The 17,968-nt window shown below is 42.8% G+C and overlaps 2 protein-coding genes across 4 annotated transcripts in view; both read right to left on the reverse strand.

Moving 5' to 3' along the window:
* The window catches only part of TNIP1 (TNFAIP3 interacting protein 1), a 60,553-nt gene extending 59,658 nt beyond the window's left edge, over positions 1-895 (reverse strand). The window contains exon 1 of one of the 2 annotated variants that reach the window (XM_020964296.2): positions 739-895. The gene's annotated coding sequence lies outside the window, so the exon portion shown is untranslated. The remainder of the gene's footprint in view (positions 1-738) is intronic. The other variant, XM_020964300.2, reaches the window with a different exon arrangement.
* Positions 896-16,453: 15,558 nt separating this feature from the next.
* Positions 16,454-17,968, reverse strand: part of ANXA6 (annexin A6) — a 58,539-nt gene continuing 57,024 nt past the window's right edge. For both annotated transcript variants that reach the window (XM_020964259.2, XM_020964258.2), the window contains 2 exons: positions 17,164-17,286; positions 16,454-16,840 (listed from right to left, as the gene is read on the reverse strand). In XM_020964259.2, coding sequence (XP_020819918.1) covers positions 16,781-16,840; positions 17,164-17,286 — 183 coding nt within the window. In that variant the 3' untranslated portion in view covers positions 16,454-16,780. The remainder of the gene's footprint in view (positions 16,841-17,163; positions 17,287-17,968) is intronic.

Below are 17,968 nucleotides of genomic sequence, written 5' to 3' on the forward strand. Positions count from 1 at the left end.
GGTCCTGCCTAGTCCTCTCTCAATGCTCTCTTCTCCTTATCCACTAGGATATGCCCAATCCAAAGATAACCCAGCTCTCTCTCATCTACTAGGTTGGAGAAAAACTGTTTATTCTTGGTGACTAAAGTACTAAAGAACACCTCATCCCCGCAGGGCCACTACCACCAACGACCTTGGCTTTATCACTTGTAGCTAACTACCATACCAAGGAGCCTCGTCACAGGGGCAAGGAATCTGCTTCTATCATTTTGATATTATGCTTAATAAAGTATAAGGCAGCGCTTTAAAAATCCTGGACAACAGCCCTAAATATCCCACGTGCCTTTTCCTATCCAGGATCCAAAGCTCCCAGTAGACCCCCTTCCCAACCCACCTTCTCCCAGAAGAAACCAAAGGGTAAAACAGAACTTTCCCAAATCCATCTGTGTTTTCCCAAATCCAGGAGCAATGGGAGAGGTGAGAGAAAGAAGAAAAATAGTGAAAGGAAAGGAAGCAGGCAAGAGATAGAATAGGAAAAAGAGGGAAAAGAAAAAAGCTGAGGAAAGTGAAGGGAGGAACAGGACAGATGACCAGCTGGCCAGGCTGAGAAGGGTCAGATTGGAAATGGCAAGGGGGGAAGCCTTTGTTTCTCATTTCAGAAGGAACTATGATAGGGACATTTAGAAAGAAGACCCTTAGCCTTGGGTCCTGTTGCCTTTCTTGCCCTCTCCCCCAGTCCAATAAATGTCTGTTACTCACCAGTTTCACAGGGCGAGAGAGGGGAAGGGTCTCAGGGTGGGAGTTACAATCCGAATCCTCCTCAGCTGACTGAGAGACTGCAGGAAGGAACACAAGGCTGACGACTTCTAGTGAGGAGGGGAATTCCCCGAGATAGAGGGAGACAACAGGCAGCCAGCCCCACAAGCCCAGCTGAGACTCCAGATTAGGCTCTTTCTCTCTCTTACACACACATACACATACACACTCACACACGCGCACACACACACACACACACACACACACACACACACACATCACAAACACAAGCACATTCCCTTTTATTGAACAATCTTTTGTTGGTCAATTCCCAGATTGGAGGTCACTCCTTTTGGAAGGGGAAGGAGGGAGACTACTGAGGGAAGGTGGAAAGATGATGATTCAGAGTCTGGATCACAAACTGGGGGGGGGGGAGAGGAGACTGGCAGAGGTTACAAACCCAGCTCCTCCACTGGGTTATTCCCAGAAGGCTCTGGTTTTGCCCCAGTATGCTGCAAGTGGGGGATTCCAGACTCATCTGGTCTGGTGAGGAAATCTCTCCAGATCCTCAGCTAACATTTTCCTCTTGTTCATTCCCATTCTTTCTGCTTCCACTTATTCACTGGAATGTTTCCTGGGTGGTAAGGGGAGTCTGATCACAGTAAGATGGGATTCCAGAGGGGTGCAGGGAGTAGAGTCCAGCTTTCCTCCCTCATTTCAGGAGAAGCTGGGAATCCCCAATTAATAGTGTAAGGGCCTCTTGAAGAACCTAGTGAAAAACTCTTTACTGAACTTTTATTCTGGATTAAATTTATTTCACTGAAATGTAGAACTTAGTCCTCAAAAGCGTTTCTCCACTTATAGATGGAGGAGAATGGGTTGAATTATGATCTCTAAATCTCTTCCCAGCTTAAACAAAACATGAGTCTATGTTTCTACTGCTTCTACAACATGCATTTTGCCATACTGTAATCAATCAATAAGCATTTATTAAGTGCTTACTGTATATCTTAGAGGCAGGATGTCATAGTGGATAGGGTCCTGGCCTTGAAGCCAAGAAGACCTGAGTCTAACACATTGTCTCCATAACTCTAGACAAGTTTCTAAGACCAGAAATTAAAGAGAAGGTGCTGATCTGTACTGGTAGGAGTATCCTCCTCTGGGAGTTCCCCATGGCAATGAAATCACAGGTTCAGTCCTTGCCCTATCCCCTATGCTCTAGACACTCAAAATGAAACGGGTCCTGCCCACATGTAGTTTACATTTTACAGAGGAATTAGCATGTACACTGATTAGTAAATGTAACACATGTACAAAGTAAATACAAAATGACTCCAGGAAGGCCCTAGCAACTGGGGAGATCAGGACAAGTGCCTAGAAGGAGATCACATTGGAACTGAGGTTTGAAGCAAGTTAGGTTTTCTAAGAGGCAGAAGTGAGGAGAAAGCATTCTAGGTACAAGGGACATCCTAGGCAAAGGCATGGAGGTGGGAGATATAAACGAGGAATAGCAAGTAGAACTATTTGACTGGAATGTGTAAGAGTAATAAAGCATGATAAATTGGGAAGAGGTTGGGGGGGCAGCTAGGTGAAGCAGTGAATAGAGCACCAGCCCTGAGTTCAAACCTAGCCTCGGACCAAACACTTGACACTACCTGTGTGACCCTGGGCAAGTCACTTACCCCAATTGCCAAAAGAAAGAAAGAAAGAAAGAGAGAGAGAGAGAGAGAGAGAGAGAGAGAGAGAGAGAGAGAGAGAAAGAAAGAAAGAAGAAAGAAAGAAAGAAAGAAAGAAAGAAAGAAAGAAAGAAAAAAGAAAGAAAGAAAAGAAAAGAAAAAGGCTGGGTGCAGCCAGGTTGTGACAGGCTTAAAAAAACCCACAAACTTCCAAAGAGAAGCTTGTGTTTTATCCTAGAGGCAAGAAAGGAGTGGCATGTAATGCTACCTTCTATTTCAATGGCCCTAGTCCTTTCACCTCTATCATCTCATTAAAGTATTTCCTCTCAGCTACCCTATAAAGTACAAAGGCAGGGTAATGTACCCTGTTTAAAGGTAAGAACCATGGAGTTGGGGAAAATTAAATAATTTACTCAAGGTTATATGGATGAGTCAGGGATAAAGAAGAGAGTATCTAGGTTTCCTGACTGCAAGTTATAGAATGTCAGAGATAGGAAGAACAGTCCAAATTCATTTTATATATGGGAAACTGAAGCCCAGAGAGGCAAAGGGACTTGCCAAAAGTCACACAGCAAATTAGAAAGAGAGCAAAGACTAGGACCTAGATCAGGCCCCATTTTATTATTTCAGGAAAGATTCAAGATTATATGGTAAATGTGGTATAAATCATTGAGCTAGGTCTTAGGAAAAGGACTAAAGAGATTTCATTAGCAAATATATTTACCCACACTTCCCAGCAGGGAAGACAAATATACTCCCCCACACATAGTAAATAATCTCTTTCCAGTGAGAACATGAAGACAGATCATCTTCTCAGACGTCCAGTCCTTGAACCTGAGCCTGTCCCAAATTTCCTGAATTTTCACAACTACCAGTGGTAGGGATCTAGACAGTCACCAGTAGAGAATTCAGATGGAAGCTAGATTCTCCCTTCTCTGATTGAGACAAATTACTCTTTTTGCCTCCAAAGAGTGTGACACCCCCATCCAGGACCTCATCCTGGTGGACTGGGAAAAAGCCTAGGTAGGCTAGCTTAAGTGTGTGTCCCCCAAATATCATTAAGGTCTCTTCTCTTTCTTTCTGTTTCAGAGAGAACATTCAGAAAAATTTCTGAACAATCAAAGTTATCCATGAAGGAAATGGGCTGTTTGATGAGGTTCTTAAAGCAAACATATAATGTCAGATCCAGAGGGAACCCTAGAACACAGAATACCTGAGCTAGAAGGGAACTTAGAGGTCATCTAAGGTAACACTGCCCCCCTCCCTCAGCTTTGTTTTGTTTTTTAAGCTCCCATCCCTGGGGTCTTTAAAGTCTTTAAATTACTACTTAGATGAGATACTATACATGAGATTTCCTGTTCAGGTGTTGGTTAGACTAGCGTCCTCTGACAGGTGATATTCTCTGTCCTCCACGTTGCCATAGGGAGAGGGCAAGCAAAAGGCAGGAAAGGGATGTTGACTCTCCCCCCACCCCCAGCCTCAGTATTTTCTGGCTGCCACCACCAAAAAGCTATTCCAACTTCTGTAGTTCCTGGCTTCATAACACCTCAAAACCTCCCATGAACTTCCTCTTCCAGGGGACCAGGTGCCCAGAAGAAGATGGACTGTTTTACAGAGAAAGGTGACAGTGGTCAGATCTCATCAATGCATGAGGGAATCAGAACTAGAAAGAATGCCAGGGCTGTGAGGGATCTTAGACAACAGAACATTGGAGATGATGGATACCCTAAAAGAGGGGTGGGGAGCCTGTGGCCAGGGCTACATGTGGCCCTCTGGGTTCTCAAGTGCAGCTCTTTGACTTTGGATTCAGACAAAGGGCTGCACTTGAGGACCTGGAGGGCCACGTGCGGCCTTGAGGCTGTAAGTTCCCCACCCCGGCCCTAGAACTTAAAATGTTAAAGCTGAAAAGGGCCTTAAAAACCATCCCTGTCTTATAAATAAATAAATTGAGGCCTGGGGAAAGGGGAGAAATTTTGTCACAGTCTCAATAAGTGATAGAGACAGGGTCTCGAATGCAAATCTTCAAACTTCAAGCCCCATTCTCTTTCCACTGCAATATAGCACAGGGTTATTTGGGCCAGTATTCTGAACATGCTACTGTGTCTTTAAGCCACCGATCATCTTCCCTCCTCCATGCTTTCTAAGCCATTTTCCAGGGGGGAGTGGTTGTCCCTTTGGGCCCTTTCTATGCCAAGTACCAGGCTGTAACTTTGGCATCAGCCTCAACAGGCTGCCCAGGCTGACTTCCTGGCTTCTTCACAGCAGAAGGAGAGGGGAAGGAGCGTTCTGTTGACGTACCCTGACCTCAGAGAGGAAGCGCTGGTCACCCATGGGGATTTCCAGAATGCTGAGATCCCAGGACTATGCAAATACTACACTCTAATTACCCTGGCCTGAAAGACCTCTGATCCTGAGAGAGGTAGAAAAAGCCTTGAGGAAGAGATGTCAGGAGCCAAAGCCAGGAAAAAGGAAAGAAGAGTAAAAAAATGGGATAAGATAAGGGAGGCTAAAGGGTGAATTCCTCAAGGGTAGGGATAGACTCTCCTCTCATTTGTAGAGTGCCTTACATACTGCCATTGGCAAGAAAAGAGGAAATGAGTTGGACCGAGTCAATAGACAATGTGGAATAGTAGGAAGAGCATTGAATTAGAAATTAGAAAACCTGGATTCAAATACAGGATCTGGCCACTTAACCAGCTGTGTACCTTTCAGCAAGTCACTATTTTCTTACCTGTAAAATGAAAACCTTGGGATCTTCCAACCCAGACTTCTTGGGGTTTTGAGTGGGCACAGGGCCACTGGAGAGACACAGGTCGTTCTGGTCGGGGAAACATTTTTACCTGGTTTCACTTTAGGGTTCATTCCCTCAGTTGGAATGTCCAGTAGGGGAATTTTCAAATGTCTCGGAACTTCCCCCCAAAGAAAGTAAAATAGAGGTTGTTAACCCTTTCTTAGCATGGCATCACCTCCCTGATCTCATGGTTCTCTTTGAAGAGCAAAGAGCAACGACAACAGCAGCATGGAGTGGTAGAGAGAGCTCTAGACTTGTGGCCAGTCAAGCTGTTCTGGGACCAGCTTTAACCTGCTCGCAAAGCAGACTGTACATTTTCAGCATGAGGAGTGTAAGCATTTAAATACACCTCAGGAAGCCAGCGAATGCTTGCTTTATTGTTTTGTCGCTTGCCCGGACTTAAAGTGTTAATAACACAGATTAAACTTAAAAGTGTATTCTGTATTCTCCCCCAACCTTTTCTCCCCCGGTCTCTCCCCGGTCACACTTACTGTGTATCTCTAGGGAGAGGAGGCACTCTGGGTCGTATGGAGTAGGGGGTATGGAAATTATTGGTTCAGCTTGGGTTTGGGGGCTCTTTGTAGGTTTCAGTCACCCAGCTCTTAGTCACAGCACTTCCCCTCCTAATCTTGACTCACTGATCAGTCATCATATCTATAGGTTGCCGTAGATAACTCCCATAAGACTGGTCAGAGGAGATAAGGGCTAAGCTGCAGTTAGCAGGATGGAGTCCAGGCAGTTGGGACAGTGAGATTGGGAGTTAGAGGGACAAGTTTGACCATAGGGAAAGAATCATCCCAAAGAAAAGTGTTTGTCTTAATTATTTTTAGCAAACCAATGTATGGACCTTAGTTTGCTAAATTAAACAAGGGATAATAATCTTCGACTAGCTAATTCCACAGGGTTATTGTCATGACCAAATAATGGATATAAAATACTTTGTAATCCTAAATACAACTTTGAACAAGGCTTATCCCCATGCTCCTATTCTGGTTTTTGTAATCATGGGCTGAGGACAGAGGAAGCACATCTTTGTCTTTATCCAGAGCAGAGTTTTTGCCTTTGTTAAAAACAAACAAACGAGTGAATGAATGAAAGCAACAAAAGAGAATACTGGACTAGATGATTCCCCTTTTATGTTCTAAGATGCCTTCTAGCTGTAAAGTTCCAGCTTGAACATTTATGGTACCTCCCAACGCTAGTATTCTAAGGTGCCTTGGGTTCTCTTTCCAGCCTCTGGTTCCTGTGGTATGTTTGTGGTTGGCTAAGTGACAACCAGATCTCACCTTCCAGCACTGTATAAACAATTGACTTTGCCTCAAGCCATTCTCCATAATTAGTTGCTTTTGTGCTGGAGCTGAATCTCCCCCACCTACCGCCCCCACACATATTTTCATCTGGGGGTAGGGAGGATGGGACTGGGGTGTAAAGAAGGTTTCTAAGTTGAGGGGGTGGAATTGACCCTTGAGATCTAAAAAGAGATTGCCCTTTAGGAAAGGTGGTTTTCACTACGTGTTTTGGGGTAAGGTTTGGGGAAATAGGGAGATGAGTATAGCAAAAAGCCACAGGGTGATTCAGAAGTGAAGGAAAACACAATTTGTTGGCTTGGGGGCTGCTGGGGGAAGATGTTTGGGAGAGAGGTAGCCACAAAGGCTAAATTAACGTGCAAAACCTTACCCTCCTACTCTAAACTCCAAGAGCTCTAAGGGAAGATGGGAACTTAAGGAAATAAAGGAGAGGTACAGTGAAAAGAGCACTGGTTCTAGTCTTCTGTTACTAACTAGTTCTGTAACTTTGAGCAAAACTGTCATTTCACCCCTCTTGGCCTCAGTTTCCTCCTCTGTATAATGAAAGGTTTAGACAAAAGTAAACACCAATATTCCCATATTTCCCCTTCTAGGTTGAGAGAGGACCACTCTAGTACTGCTGGCACCTAGCCAGCAAGTTGGATGAAGAGCAGTACCTCGAGTCAGGAACACCTGAGTTCAAATTCTACCTCTAATAGCTGTGTGACCCTGGGCAAATCACTTCATCCTGTCTGCCTCAGTTTCCTCATCTGTAAAATGAACTGGAGAAGGAAATGGTAAATCACTCCAGTGTCTTTGCCAAGAAAACCCCAAATGGGGTCACAAAGAGTCGGACGTGGCGGAAAAATGACTGGGGTGTGTGTGTGTGTGTGTGTGTGTGTGTGTGTGTGTGTAAGGGGGGAGGGGGAGATTTCGAGGAGTTCAAGAGGAAACATAATTTCCCCACTGCCTAAGATTCTAGAAGGGACATTCGGTATAATACAGTGCAAAGAATACTATCATTGGAGTCAAAGGCCTTGGGTCTGAATCCTGGCTTTGCAAGTTACTGGCTGTGTGACCTTGGGCAAATCTCTCTGACCCTTTGTTGCTTCATCTGTAAAATAAAGAGATTGGACTAGGCAACCTCTAAGATCCCTTCCAGTTCTAACCCTATGACTTGATCAGATCCTCAATAGATATGCGATGCTCTGAAGAAAAGGCTCTGTCATAGGGGCAGCTAAGTGGCGAGGTGGATAGAGCACCGGCCCTGAAGTCAGTAGTACCTGAGTTCAAATCTGGCCTCAGACCAAAACACTTGACACTAGCTACCTGTGCGACCCTGGGCAAGTCACTTAACCCCAATTTCCTTAAAAAAAAAATCCTGTCATTGTAATTGCTATGATTTTGATAAGGGAGGGAAGGAAGACAAATTTGAAGAGATGAGCCTGGTTCATGGAGGAACTCATCAATGAGCTCAGATTTTAAAACTGGCATGGTCTTAGAAGAAAAGTGTTAGAAAGAACTTTCTTAGCTGAGTTAAGTTGAAGGAGAATGTAAGATCAATGACAAGACAAGGAAAGGAAGGCGATACTACTTAACATTACTTCTATTTACCAAGGAGAATCCTCCTCAGGAGGGGAAGTATAGAACAAAAATGTTTCACAGGGAATTGAAACCTAAGATAATAGATGGTGAAAGAGCTAGCACTATGCTGCCCTCACCAAATTCATGTCAGCATGACCTGTGTGATCTTGGGAGGGTTAACTTCTCTGGGCTTCTGGTTCCTCACCTTCAAATAAAGGGGTTTGACTAAATGGTCTCTATAATTCTTTCCAGCTCTAAATTTGATGACCCTCCCATGGCACTGAAAAAACTGGAGCTATCAATAAGATTTCTAACCTGCTCTCAGTGATCTTTAGAAATCAGAAGGGATGCTAAAGGTGATGCCAGATTACAGATGAAGCAAGTTTTCTGATTTTCAAGAGGTGGAAGGTCTTCAAACTATAGCCCAATGAGCTTGATGGCAATTCTTGGGAAATTCCAGAAAGGTTTGAACTCAGGTGGTTTGTAAGGCCTTAGAAAGGCTACAAGGTAGCATGGGTTCAACAATAACAGGTTATACCAGACAAACCTCATTTCCTTTTTGGACTAGGTTACTAGACTGGTAGATCCGGGAAATGCCAGGTACACAGTATACTTAATTTCAGCAAGGCATTTGACAATCTCTCCCTGTAGCCACGTGAATGAGATTGACAACAGGTGCAGTCTGTGTGACAGTGATTGTTGTTTGCAGGTTCTTATCACACAATTCCTTCTGCTATCTCCATATCAGTTGGGGTTTTTTTTCTTGTTTTTTGTTTTTTTGTTTGTTTTTTAGGCAATTAGGGTTAAGTGACTTGCCCAGGGTCACACAGCTAGTAAGTGTCAAGTGTTTTGGTCTGAGGCCAGATTTGAACTCAGGTACTCCTGACTTCAGGGCCGGTGCTCTATTCACCGCGCACCTAGCTGCCCCCATATCAGTTGTTTAGGCTATGCCCATGCCTATGATACATTTCCTCCTCACCTGTGCTTCTGAGAATCCCTAGTTTCTTTTGAAATTCAGCTCAAACTCTACCTCCCACATGAAGCCTCTCCTGATTCCCCCCTCCCACTCCACCGCTGTTAGTATCTTCCTCCTATACTTATCTTGTATTTATTTGATAAATACTTATATGCATACATGTTGTCTTCCCATTAAAATGTCAGATCCATGAGGGAAGGGATTGTTTCATTTGTCTTTGTATCTGTAGCACCCAGCATGGCTAACCCTTAATAAATGTTTGTTGGTAGGTTCAGAATGGAACAACTGGACCCATTGTGATTGATATCAGACTGGAAGGTCTCTAAGTAGTAGCCACAAGTTGCTTTGCTTGACCTTCATTTGAGCTACATTTTTATCAGTGACCCAGATGAAAGCATAAGTGCCGTGTAATAATGTGTATTTGAATTATTTATATAACTTTTATAAATCACTTTAAATTTTGCAAAGCACTTTACACAAATTATCTCATTTGATGCTCACAACGCCCCTATCAGGTAAGTAATTTTATTATCCTCGTTTTACAAATGAGGAAACTGAGACTGATAGAGGATAAGTGACTTGTCCAGGATAATATGGCTTGTAACTGTCTGAAGGCAGGATTCAAACTCAGGTCTTTTTGACATCTAGTTCAGCACTCTGTCAAGACAGAGTATTCATTTAGCATCTCTACATGTATTTGCATATTTATTAAATACACAGACAACACAAGGAATAACTAACATGTTCAATGATTTTTTAAAGAGGGATTATTATAAAATCCTTTACTTGAGTTAAAAAAAACCAACTGTGGAATTATAGGATGGGATATGTGGCTAGATATCAGTCCATGTGAAAAAAAAAAGATCAATGAGACAAGAGTGTGATGTAACAATCAAAGAGGCTTACGGGATTTCAGTGGGAATAGAAATCAGTCTTACAGAAAGAGGAAGGTGATAGTCCTGCTCTACTCTGTTCTGAGGAAACCACATCTGTAGTATTATGTTCAATTCTAGGCAATGAATTTTAGGAAGGACATTAAAGAGCTTGAAAGCATCCACAGGATAGAATGCTGAGGTCAATCTAAATATGGGGATCGCTTGAAGGAAAGAAGGATGTTTAGTCTGAAGAGGAGATTTGGGGGATATGTGATAACTGTCTGCAAGTATTTGAGAAGCTGTTACATGAAAGAGTTTAATTGTAAACTTGGTCTGCTTATCCTCAGCAAATAGAGCTAGGAGCAAAGGGTAGAAATTACGAGAAGATTTTATCTCAATGTAAGGATGACTTATACCAAGTCCTATTCCAGTGCTTCATCATGTTGTAGAAGGGATTCCAGGTTCAGTTGTAGCTACTGTTTTTGATGTTTTACCTAAAAAATTGCTAAGAGCTGAGTCTATTAGAAGATTGTCAGTGGGAAGCAAACTGGTGAGAGCTCATGATCTATAAATAGTGTTTGGAATGTTGACTCACTGGATTACTTGTATAACCCAAGGTAGTAGGCACCCCTATAGGGACCCAAATAGATTGTGTCGGTGAAAATTGGAGGACTATTCCAGAAGGGGTGCTATGCCTGAAAACAAAAGAAGGAAATTAAAGCTAAATGGAAGGATATGTCATAGATTTTCCTTGGAGAGGCAAAAGAAGGATTTAGAAGAAAAATTTTCATGCATCCAAAGGCAATAAATACTGTCTTTCCCTGAGACAGTAAGTCATTTGTAGCATATCTTGTATATTGCTCATGACTAATTAATGCAAGAGATTATCATGAAAATACTTTCAGCTTATGCACTAAGAGTTGCTGTAAAGGCTGAAGAAGCAAAAAAAAAACATGAAAAACACAGTAATTTGGCAACACTCCAAATTAAATTAATATATACTTGGATACTTGGTGACTTCAATAAACATTTTGGAATAGGTAAAGCTTATGTTAAATATCCTAGAAGATATGGACCCAGCATAAGGCATGAGAGAGGCCAATGGCTTATAGGCTACACAGAAACTTCAAGTTTACGTATCATGAATACTTTCTTTGAAAATAAGAATTGCTAGGCCAGCGACTGGCAAGCTATGTCCTGAAAGCTATATCCAGCCCGCTGCCTATTTTTGTATGGCCTGCACGCTAAGAATGGTCTTTACATCTTACATTTACAAAGACAGGCAGTGAGCCATATTTGGCCCATGGAACACAGTTTGCCAAACCCCTGTTCTAGGCTATAGACATGGCAAACACTAAATAATACCATTAAAAAAAAAAGAAATTGATTGTATTTTGGCAGGAAATGATTCATTATTGATGTAGGAGTTCTTGAATTACATTGCTAGAGCAAAGACTAAAAATATTAAAAGTAGAATAAAAATTAGAAAAATATGTAATATACAATTGAAAATTTTAGCTTGACATTCAAATGAAATACCAATTATGAAAAATGAGATATGAATAGAATAAAAGACATAGAATAATTTCATATAGCAGTTTAAAAATAAGTTGCTGTTTTTAAAAAAAGGGCTAAAATAACCTTATAAAGTACTCTAAACAGCAAATACTTAGTTACTTCCAAAGTGGAGTGAGGAGTGATAGGATAGCCAAATACAATGACAGTTTAGAATGTAAACTCTCTTGTAAAATAATTTGAACATGACGCAAGATTATCAGCAGTATTACCACTCAAAACAGTAAAATTGTTTTAGGGGTAAAACTGGTTTAAAGAAAGCTGAGCAAGAGAGCCAGCTAAACAAGGCTAACAGAGGAAATTTAGGATAAAAATGGAAGGAGGATAACAGAAGTTAAAAGGAAGGGATCTACAACAAATGTTTGTAACTATTTGTGCTTATAAAGGAGGAAGAAATGCATATCAAAAATGAAAAACAAAAAATCCAAAGAGAGAAAAAGCAGATAGATTAGGCTACGTATACATGTTGAAGGAGATAATTGGAAGGAATCAGTTCACAAGGTATTTAAAAGAGAGGAAGATATTAAAGATGTGGGGAAAAAATATCGGACTTTATTAATATCTCCCCAGGTGACAGAATATCAAGAACTACCAATATTTATGGCTACTTTCCCATCTAAATAAAAATTTTAAGAGAGTCAGCTACATTAACATCAAAGGCATCCTGGATGAGGGGTATTAGTAAGGAAGATGTAAGCTTTTTCAAGTGTTATTAGCACAAGACACCTCGTCTTTGCCGTCAAACAACTAACTGAAGATTAAAAGAATACAAGACTCCACTGTACTTATTGTTTATTGATTATAAGAAAACATTTGATTTGTTTGCTTAAAGACTCTTCCAACAAGATATCTTCTATCCAAACATCAATATTATTCAAGATTCCTAAAAAGATCTAAGAGATAACTTTGTTCAATGACTCTCTGATCACAAAGATCGGGTAAGGCATAAAACAAGGATATGTAAACTTGCAAAGGTGTTAACCACTGTCATGGAAGAGGTATGGCCCAGAGTCCAAGATGAAGAGTAATTCCCTATGGATTTGGGGAAGACATTGTGTGCTGGTTGCATCAAGTCCCAGAACATCATAGAACCTCCTGCAAGAGACCTGTAAGCACTCATAAAAGTTTCACCTAGTCATCTACATGGGAACAAGCAAGTGGATGAAAACTAAGGGCCGTTGTACAGATTACTACATATAGTTGGAGGCTAATACAATAATCTAGGAGAGAGGTATTCAGGTCTACAAATCTATAGAACTCATCCAACAGTGTATATTTCTTAGGCAGATAGTACAATGAGTTGAACCCAAAGTTAAATAGGAGAGGGGGATGGATTGCCTTTTGGAAATTGGGAAAGTCCTTTAATGACCCCAATCTTCTCTCAGAAACAAAAGCTCATCTTTTAAAAACCAGGATTCAATTGGTGTTGTATGGCTACAAGTCATGGTTACTTCAGCTTTCAAAGAATTAAAAATGAGAACAGCGGAGAGGCACATATATAACAAACAAGGAGCTTAGAAGAACCAAGGTAAAGAATGTCAACAGAGAAATGTATGACACAGAGAAAGACAGAGAGAGCTGGTCACATGTCAAGAGTGAGGGATGCGTTCCACCAGTATTGCCATCATGTTGAAAGAAAACAGGTTGGGTGGATCCCCTCCAACAAACCTAACAGAGAATATGAGCAAGAGACAAACAGGATGGGCATAGATATAGATGTATGCAGGTGTAGATGAGTGGAAATCTGCATTCCTGGAGAAAGATCAGACACTTATAAAATCACTGACCCACTTAAGAAAGAGGAGCAACTTCTCAATACTGAAAACTATCTAAAAGTGGATTGGACTGCCTTGAGAAGTTATATTTCCTTTCACTAGACATCTCTGAGTAGAAGCTAAGTGGCATTTCTTAGGGATGTCTTAGAAGGAATTCCTTCTTCATATGGGAATTGGACTTGATGACTTCTAAGGTTCCTTCCAACTCTATGAATACTATGATTCTACAACCTCTCCCCAAAAGGCTGAGGGTGTCCAAGAGGACTGGAGCTGCGGGAACAGAGGGGAAGAGAGTACAGTTCCTAGTAGAAAATTAGGCTACTCTGTTTTCACTCCCTTATTTAAATTGCAGCTTCTCCTTGAACCTGCTCTTTACTGAGATTCATTCAATACCCTAAGATTGTGGGAAGATAGAGGTTGGGGAAAGAAAAAACACAGTTTAATTATAGTCTCTCCCCTTCTTATGGACAATTAAGGTGAGTGGTAACATAAGAATACAAAAGGGTGGGAAGACGAGTCTATTAACAATCCACCTTCTTGCAATAAACAGGTTAGTCCCTTTAATTCAGAGAGCCTTCCTCAACTCCGCTCTCATCCTCCCCTCCCCCACATCTGATTAGATGCCAAACTGTGTCGATTCTACCAGCTTACATCTTACATCTGTTCCATTCTCTCTACTCACACAACTACCATATTAGTTCAGGCCCTCATCAGCTCCACCCTGGACTGTCACAATGGCCTTTTAATTAGACTCTGTGCATCCATTTTCTCTCCTCTCCAATCCACCCTCCATCCAGCTGCCAACGGGATTTTCCTAAAGCACAGGTCTGACCATGTCACTTGCCCCGCTCATGTTTTAGTAGATCCCTTAATAAAATAAAATACAAACTCCTTTGTTTAGCATCTGAATCCCTTCACAATAAGTTCCAGCTTGTCTTTTCAGGTCGATGACACGATTCTCCTCACGTACTCTACATTCCAATCCAAGTGGCCTATTCTTTGTACGCAACATTCCCCGTCTATGCTTGCTTCTGTCTCTCCTGCCTGGAATGCTCTTCTTTCTCACCCAGATCACTTGAAACCCCCTCTCTCCTCTCAAGGGTCAGCTCAAGCATAGACTGTCTTCCAGGAGGCCCTTGTTCTTTACTTAAATAGTTGGTGCCCTCCCCCATCACATTAAAAAAAAGTGTCCACTATTGGCATATCCAGGAATATATTGCACCTCTCTAGTAGAATGCTAACTCCTTCACTTCAGGAACTGAGATGTGAGGGCAGGGGCTGTTTTGGCTCTTCTTCATATCCCCATCATTGGAGTGCTTGGTATTAGGCAACAGCTTCATAAATGTTTGTTGATTACACTTGATTTATAGTACATATGAATTGCTTAATAAATGTTGATTACATATCAGAAAGAGTGCTGGATCTGAAGTCAGGAGATCTGGGTTTAATCCTAACTTTGAGGTTAAATAGCCTTGTGACCATAGGAAAGATGATTAGCTTCTCACAACCTGTCTTCTCACTTACAATATGTGAATGTTACCAGTTGCCCTAGATAACTCACTTTTTGAGAAAAGTGTCATGTATCCCTAAGCCATAAAGTCCTATAAGAATGGGAGTTATTACCAGCCTAACTCACACAGATCTTTCACTGAACCGTGGTCTCCAGCACTCACTTCGGTTCTTTGTGATCTGCACACAGTGGGCTACCTTATCATAATACCCATTTCACTCCTTTCTCCATCATAACATCCCCCCCCCACCCCGACCCAGGGCAGAAACCACGCCTTACACTTCTTGCTCCCCGCACAGGGGTAAGAACACAGAACCTGCTCAGTACATACTTGTCAAACTGACTCATCTCTCCGTGTCACTGGTTTATTTGCAGCTCCATTGAAAAGGGCCAAAAATGCAGAGCGCAAGGTTCTCTCTTGGGCTCAAATCATCTAGGTGATACCAGCTGGTTTATTCTTCTCCCTTCCTTTGCATACCCCCCCTATCCTCTGGCCTTCACCTCCAGCACATGCCTATTCTTTCAGCACTTGTCCAGGTAAAGGCAGAGGCAGTATATACAAGAGAAAGGAGCTAGCTGGGCACAAGTCTTTGCTCTTCTACTCACTAGCCACCCATCTGCTTTTCCTTTTATTCTTAGGGCCTCACACAATACCTGACCCATAGTAAGCACTCAATAAATGACTGTTTAAGAAATACGATTTGTTAGAGCTGCCGCAAATCACTTCTCTCAGTATCAACATGCTGATTTATAAATTGGGATCATAATCTTTGTTCCATTTTCCTCACAGGACTTCCTCAAAAGATCAGAAGGATGTCATGTCTATTTGTTATATCCCTCCAACCCCAACCCCATTCTGACATGCGAGACAACGTAGAAGTTGGAATGTAAACCTCTTGAGAATAGGGATGGTTTCATTCTTTGTATTTGCACCCTCCCACCCCCTACCCCCAGCACAGTGCCTGGCATGGAGTAAGACTTAAATGCTTGGTGATGGATTGAATGCCTGGGAACCAAGTGATCCCCCACTATATAAGGTTAGAATGTTGGTGCTGGGCAGTGAAAAGACAGCAGATTAGAGCCAATTTTTCCATCCACTATGGGAGAAACAGAGGAAGACGAGGCAGGATGGTAATTCTTTCTGGCACCTGTTTAATTGGACCCAAACCTCCGGGGACACACCTCGGGGCCCCGTATGTCAGTCAACAAGCATTTTATTGAGTGCTTGTGATGTGCCAGGCAGTGTGCGAAAGTGCCTTCAATGAAGCCCATCGAGCGAAATGCTTTAAGCAGCATCAGGTAGGGAGAGGCTGTGGTGAGGAAGCCAAAACACAAGAGGATTAGACAGGAGGTGGAAAGTACGGACGCTGGGTGGAGCTGTGAATGGAAGCTTGTCTTTTGCCCAGTCTGACTTCCTCCCCAGTACTGTGAACACTTCTGGGCCCCAGAGAGTGGAATTGAGAGGAGTCAGGGGAAGCCAATTTTGGCCCAATATATAAAAGGACTTTATAACAATTAAAACTGCCCCAAGGAGGAATGGGCTGCCTTCAAAACGCAGTGAGTTCCTCAACTCTGAAGTCCTGAAGCAGAGGACGGTGTACAGATAGTGTAGAAGGGACGCCTGCTCAGTTCTGGGTTAGACGTCTTCTGGAAAGACCTTGTAACTCAGATTCTATGATCGGGGTACATTTTATTCATTTTAGAATACATGGACAGGAGTAACTTCACTGGGTAAAACACCTGCGTGGAGGTGTCACCCTTTCCTCCTACGACATTCACAGAAGACAAGGCCCAAGTCCCTTCCCTTCCCTCCCCATCTCCCCTCCCCCTCCCCCCACTCCCTCCCCACTTGTCTTGGCTGTGCAGGAATCAGTGCTGGCTGTGGTCTCCTTGAGAGTGAGGCCGGATAGCAAAGGGAGTTTCCCCCCAAAGCCATGGCAACCTCTACCACCAACAGGGCAGCTGTGAATTGGGGACCAGCTCTCTCCCCTTTCCAGCTAGTCCTCTCCTCCACAGAGGGCCAGCAAAGCCTTGAGATAGTCTCCGGAGTTGTCGCTCTAAGAGCAGAAAGAAAGGACATGCTCACAGTGAAAAACCTTCCCTGGCCCCTCCCACAGTGACGGCTAACATCCCCTCAAAAAGGCCGCCATCAACTCCTGCAGCAGCAATTCTACGTTCTGATAGGATGCAGGGGATATCTCCCTGAGAGCAAGAATAATACATGTGCCCCTCTGGAAACACGATGAGCTACGGAGGGGGAGGACAAAAAGTCACTGGGCCCAACTCAAAACACCCTCCCTTCCCTTCAGAGGAATGCTGGTCTAGCCCCTGGTGAGAGACACCTGGATTACGGTAGGGCCTGGAGTTCCTTCCTCCTTACCTCAATGACATGGTGAAGTGATTTGTCATACTTGTCGATGAACTCTCGCCGAATGTTGAGTAGGTCAGTCTCACTCCTGGAGACCATGATTCTTGTGAGAGTTTTCTCATCAGTGCCTGCTCCCTGATAGAGTAAATGTGGGTGGAGATTTACAGAGAGGATGTGAGAGAGGGACGGACGGATGGATGGACAGACACAGACAGACAGACACACACCCACACACACACACACACACACACACACACCCCTGACATCAACCAAACCCACAGGAGGAAATTACGTCTCAATCTCCCAGATGGGACAGATTAAATGGCTTCCTTGAGCACTTGGGACACAGAGCTGTTTGGAGCTGGAACACCACACTCCTGGGAAACCATAGAGGACAGATTTGGACCCTTGTCTTCAAGGATCTTAAGATTTTAGACCTTAGGGGTCATCTAGTACAACCTCTTCACTTTTAATAGATGAGGACACTCAGAGGGGAAGCCATTTGTCCAAGAAGCTTACTCACTTGGACCTTGGCCTAATTACTAGTGAACACCCAGAAATCTCAGAATCTTAGGGGGAGTGAACTTAAATGTGGCTATAGCTAGCCTTAGAACTGTGTGTGCAGACTATAAATGCAAGATTAAAAAAAAAGTCAAATATCAGAAATAGAATGGGTGGGGGGAGGAAAGATGATAGCAGAGTAATACCTAGGCCTGCCCTAGGCATTAACCCTGGGAAGTATAGTATAATATAATTTATGACCAGGTAGTCAGTACAATTTTACAGATATTAGAAGTTGGTAGGGTTTCCATTAAGA

This window comes from Phascolarctos cinereus, unplaced genomic scaffold (assembly GCF_003287225.1).
Source record: "Phascolarctos cinereus isolate Bilbo 61053 unplaced genomic scaffold, phaCin_HiC Scaffold_2;HRSCAF=192, whole genome shotgun sequence".
Taxonomy (NCBI): domain Eukaryota; kingdom Metazoa; phylum Chordata; class Mammalia; order Diprotodontia; family Phascolarctidae; genus Phascolarctos; species Phascolarctos cinereus.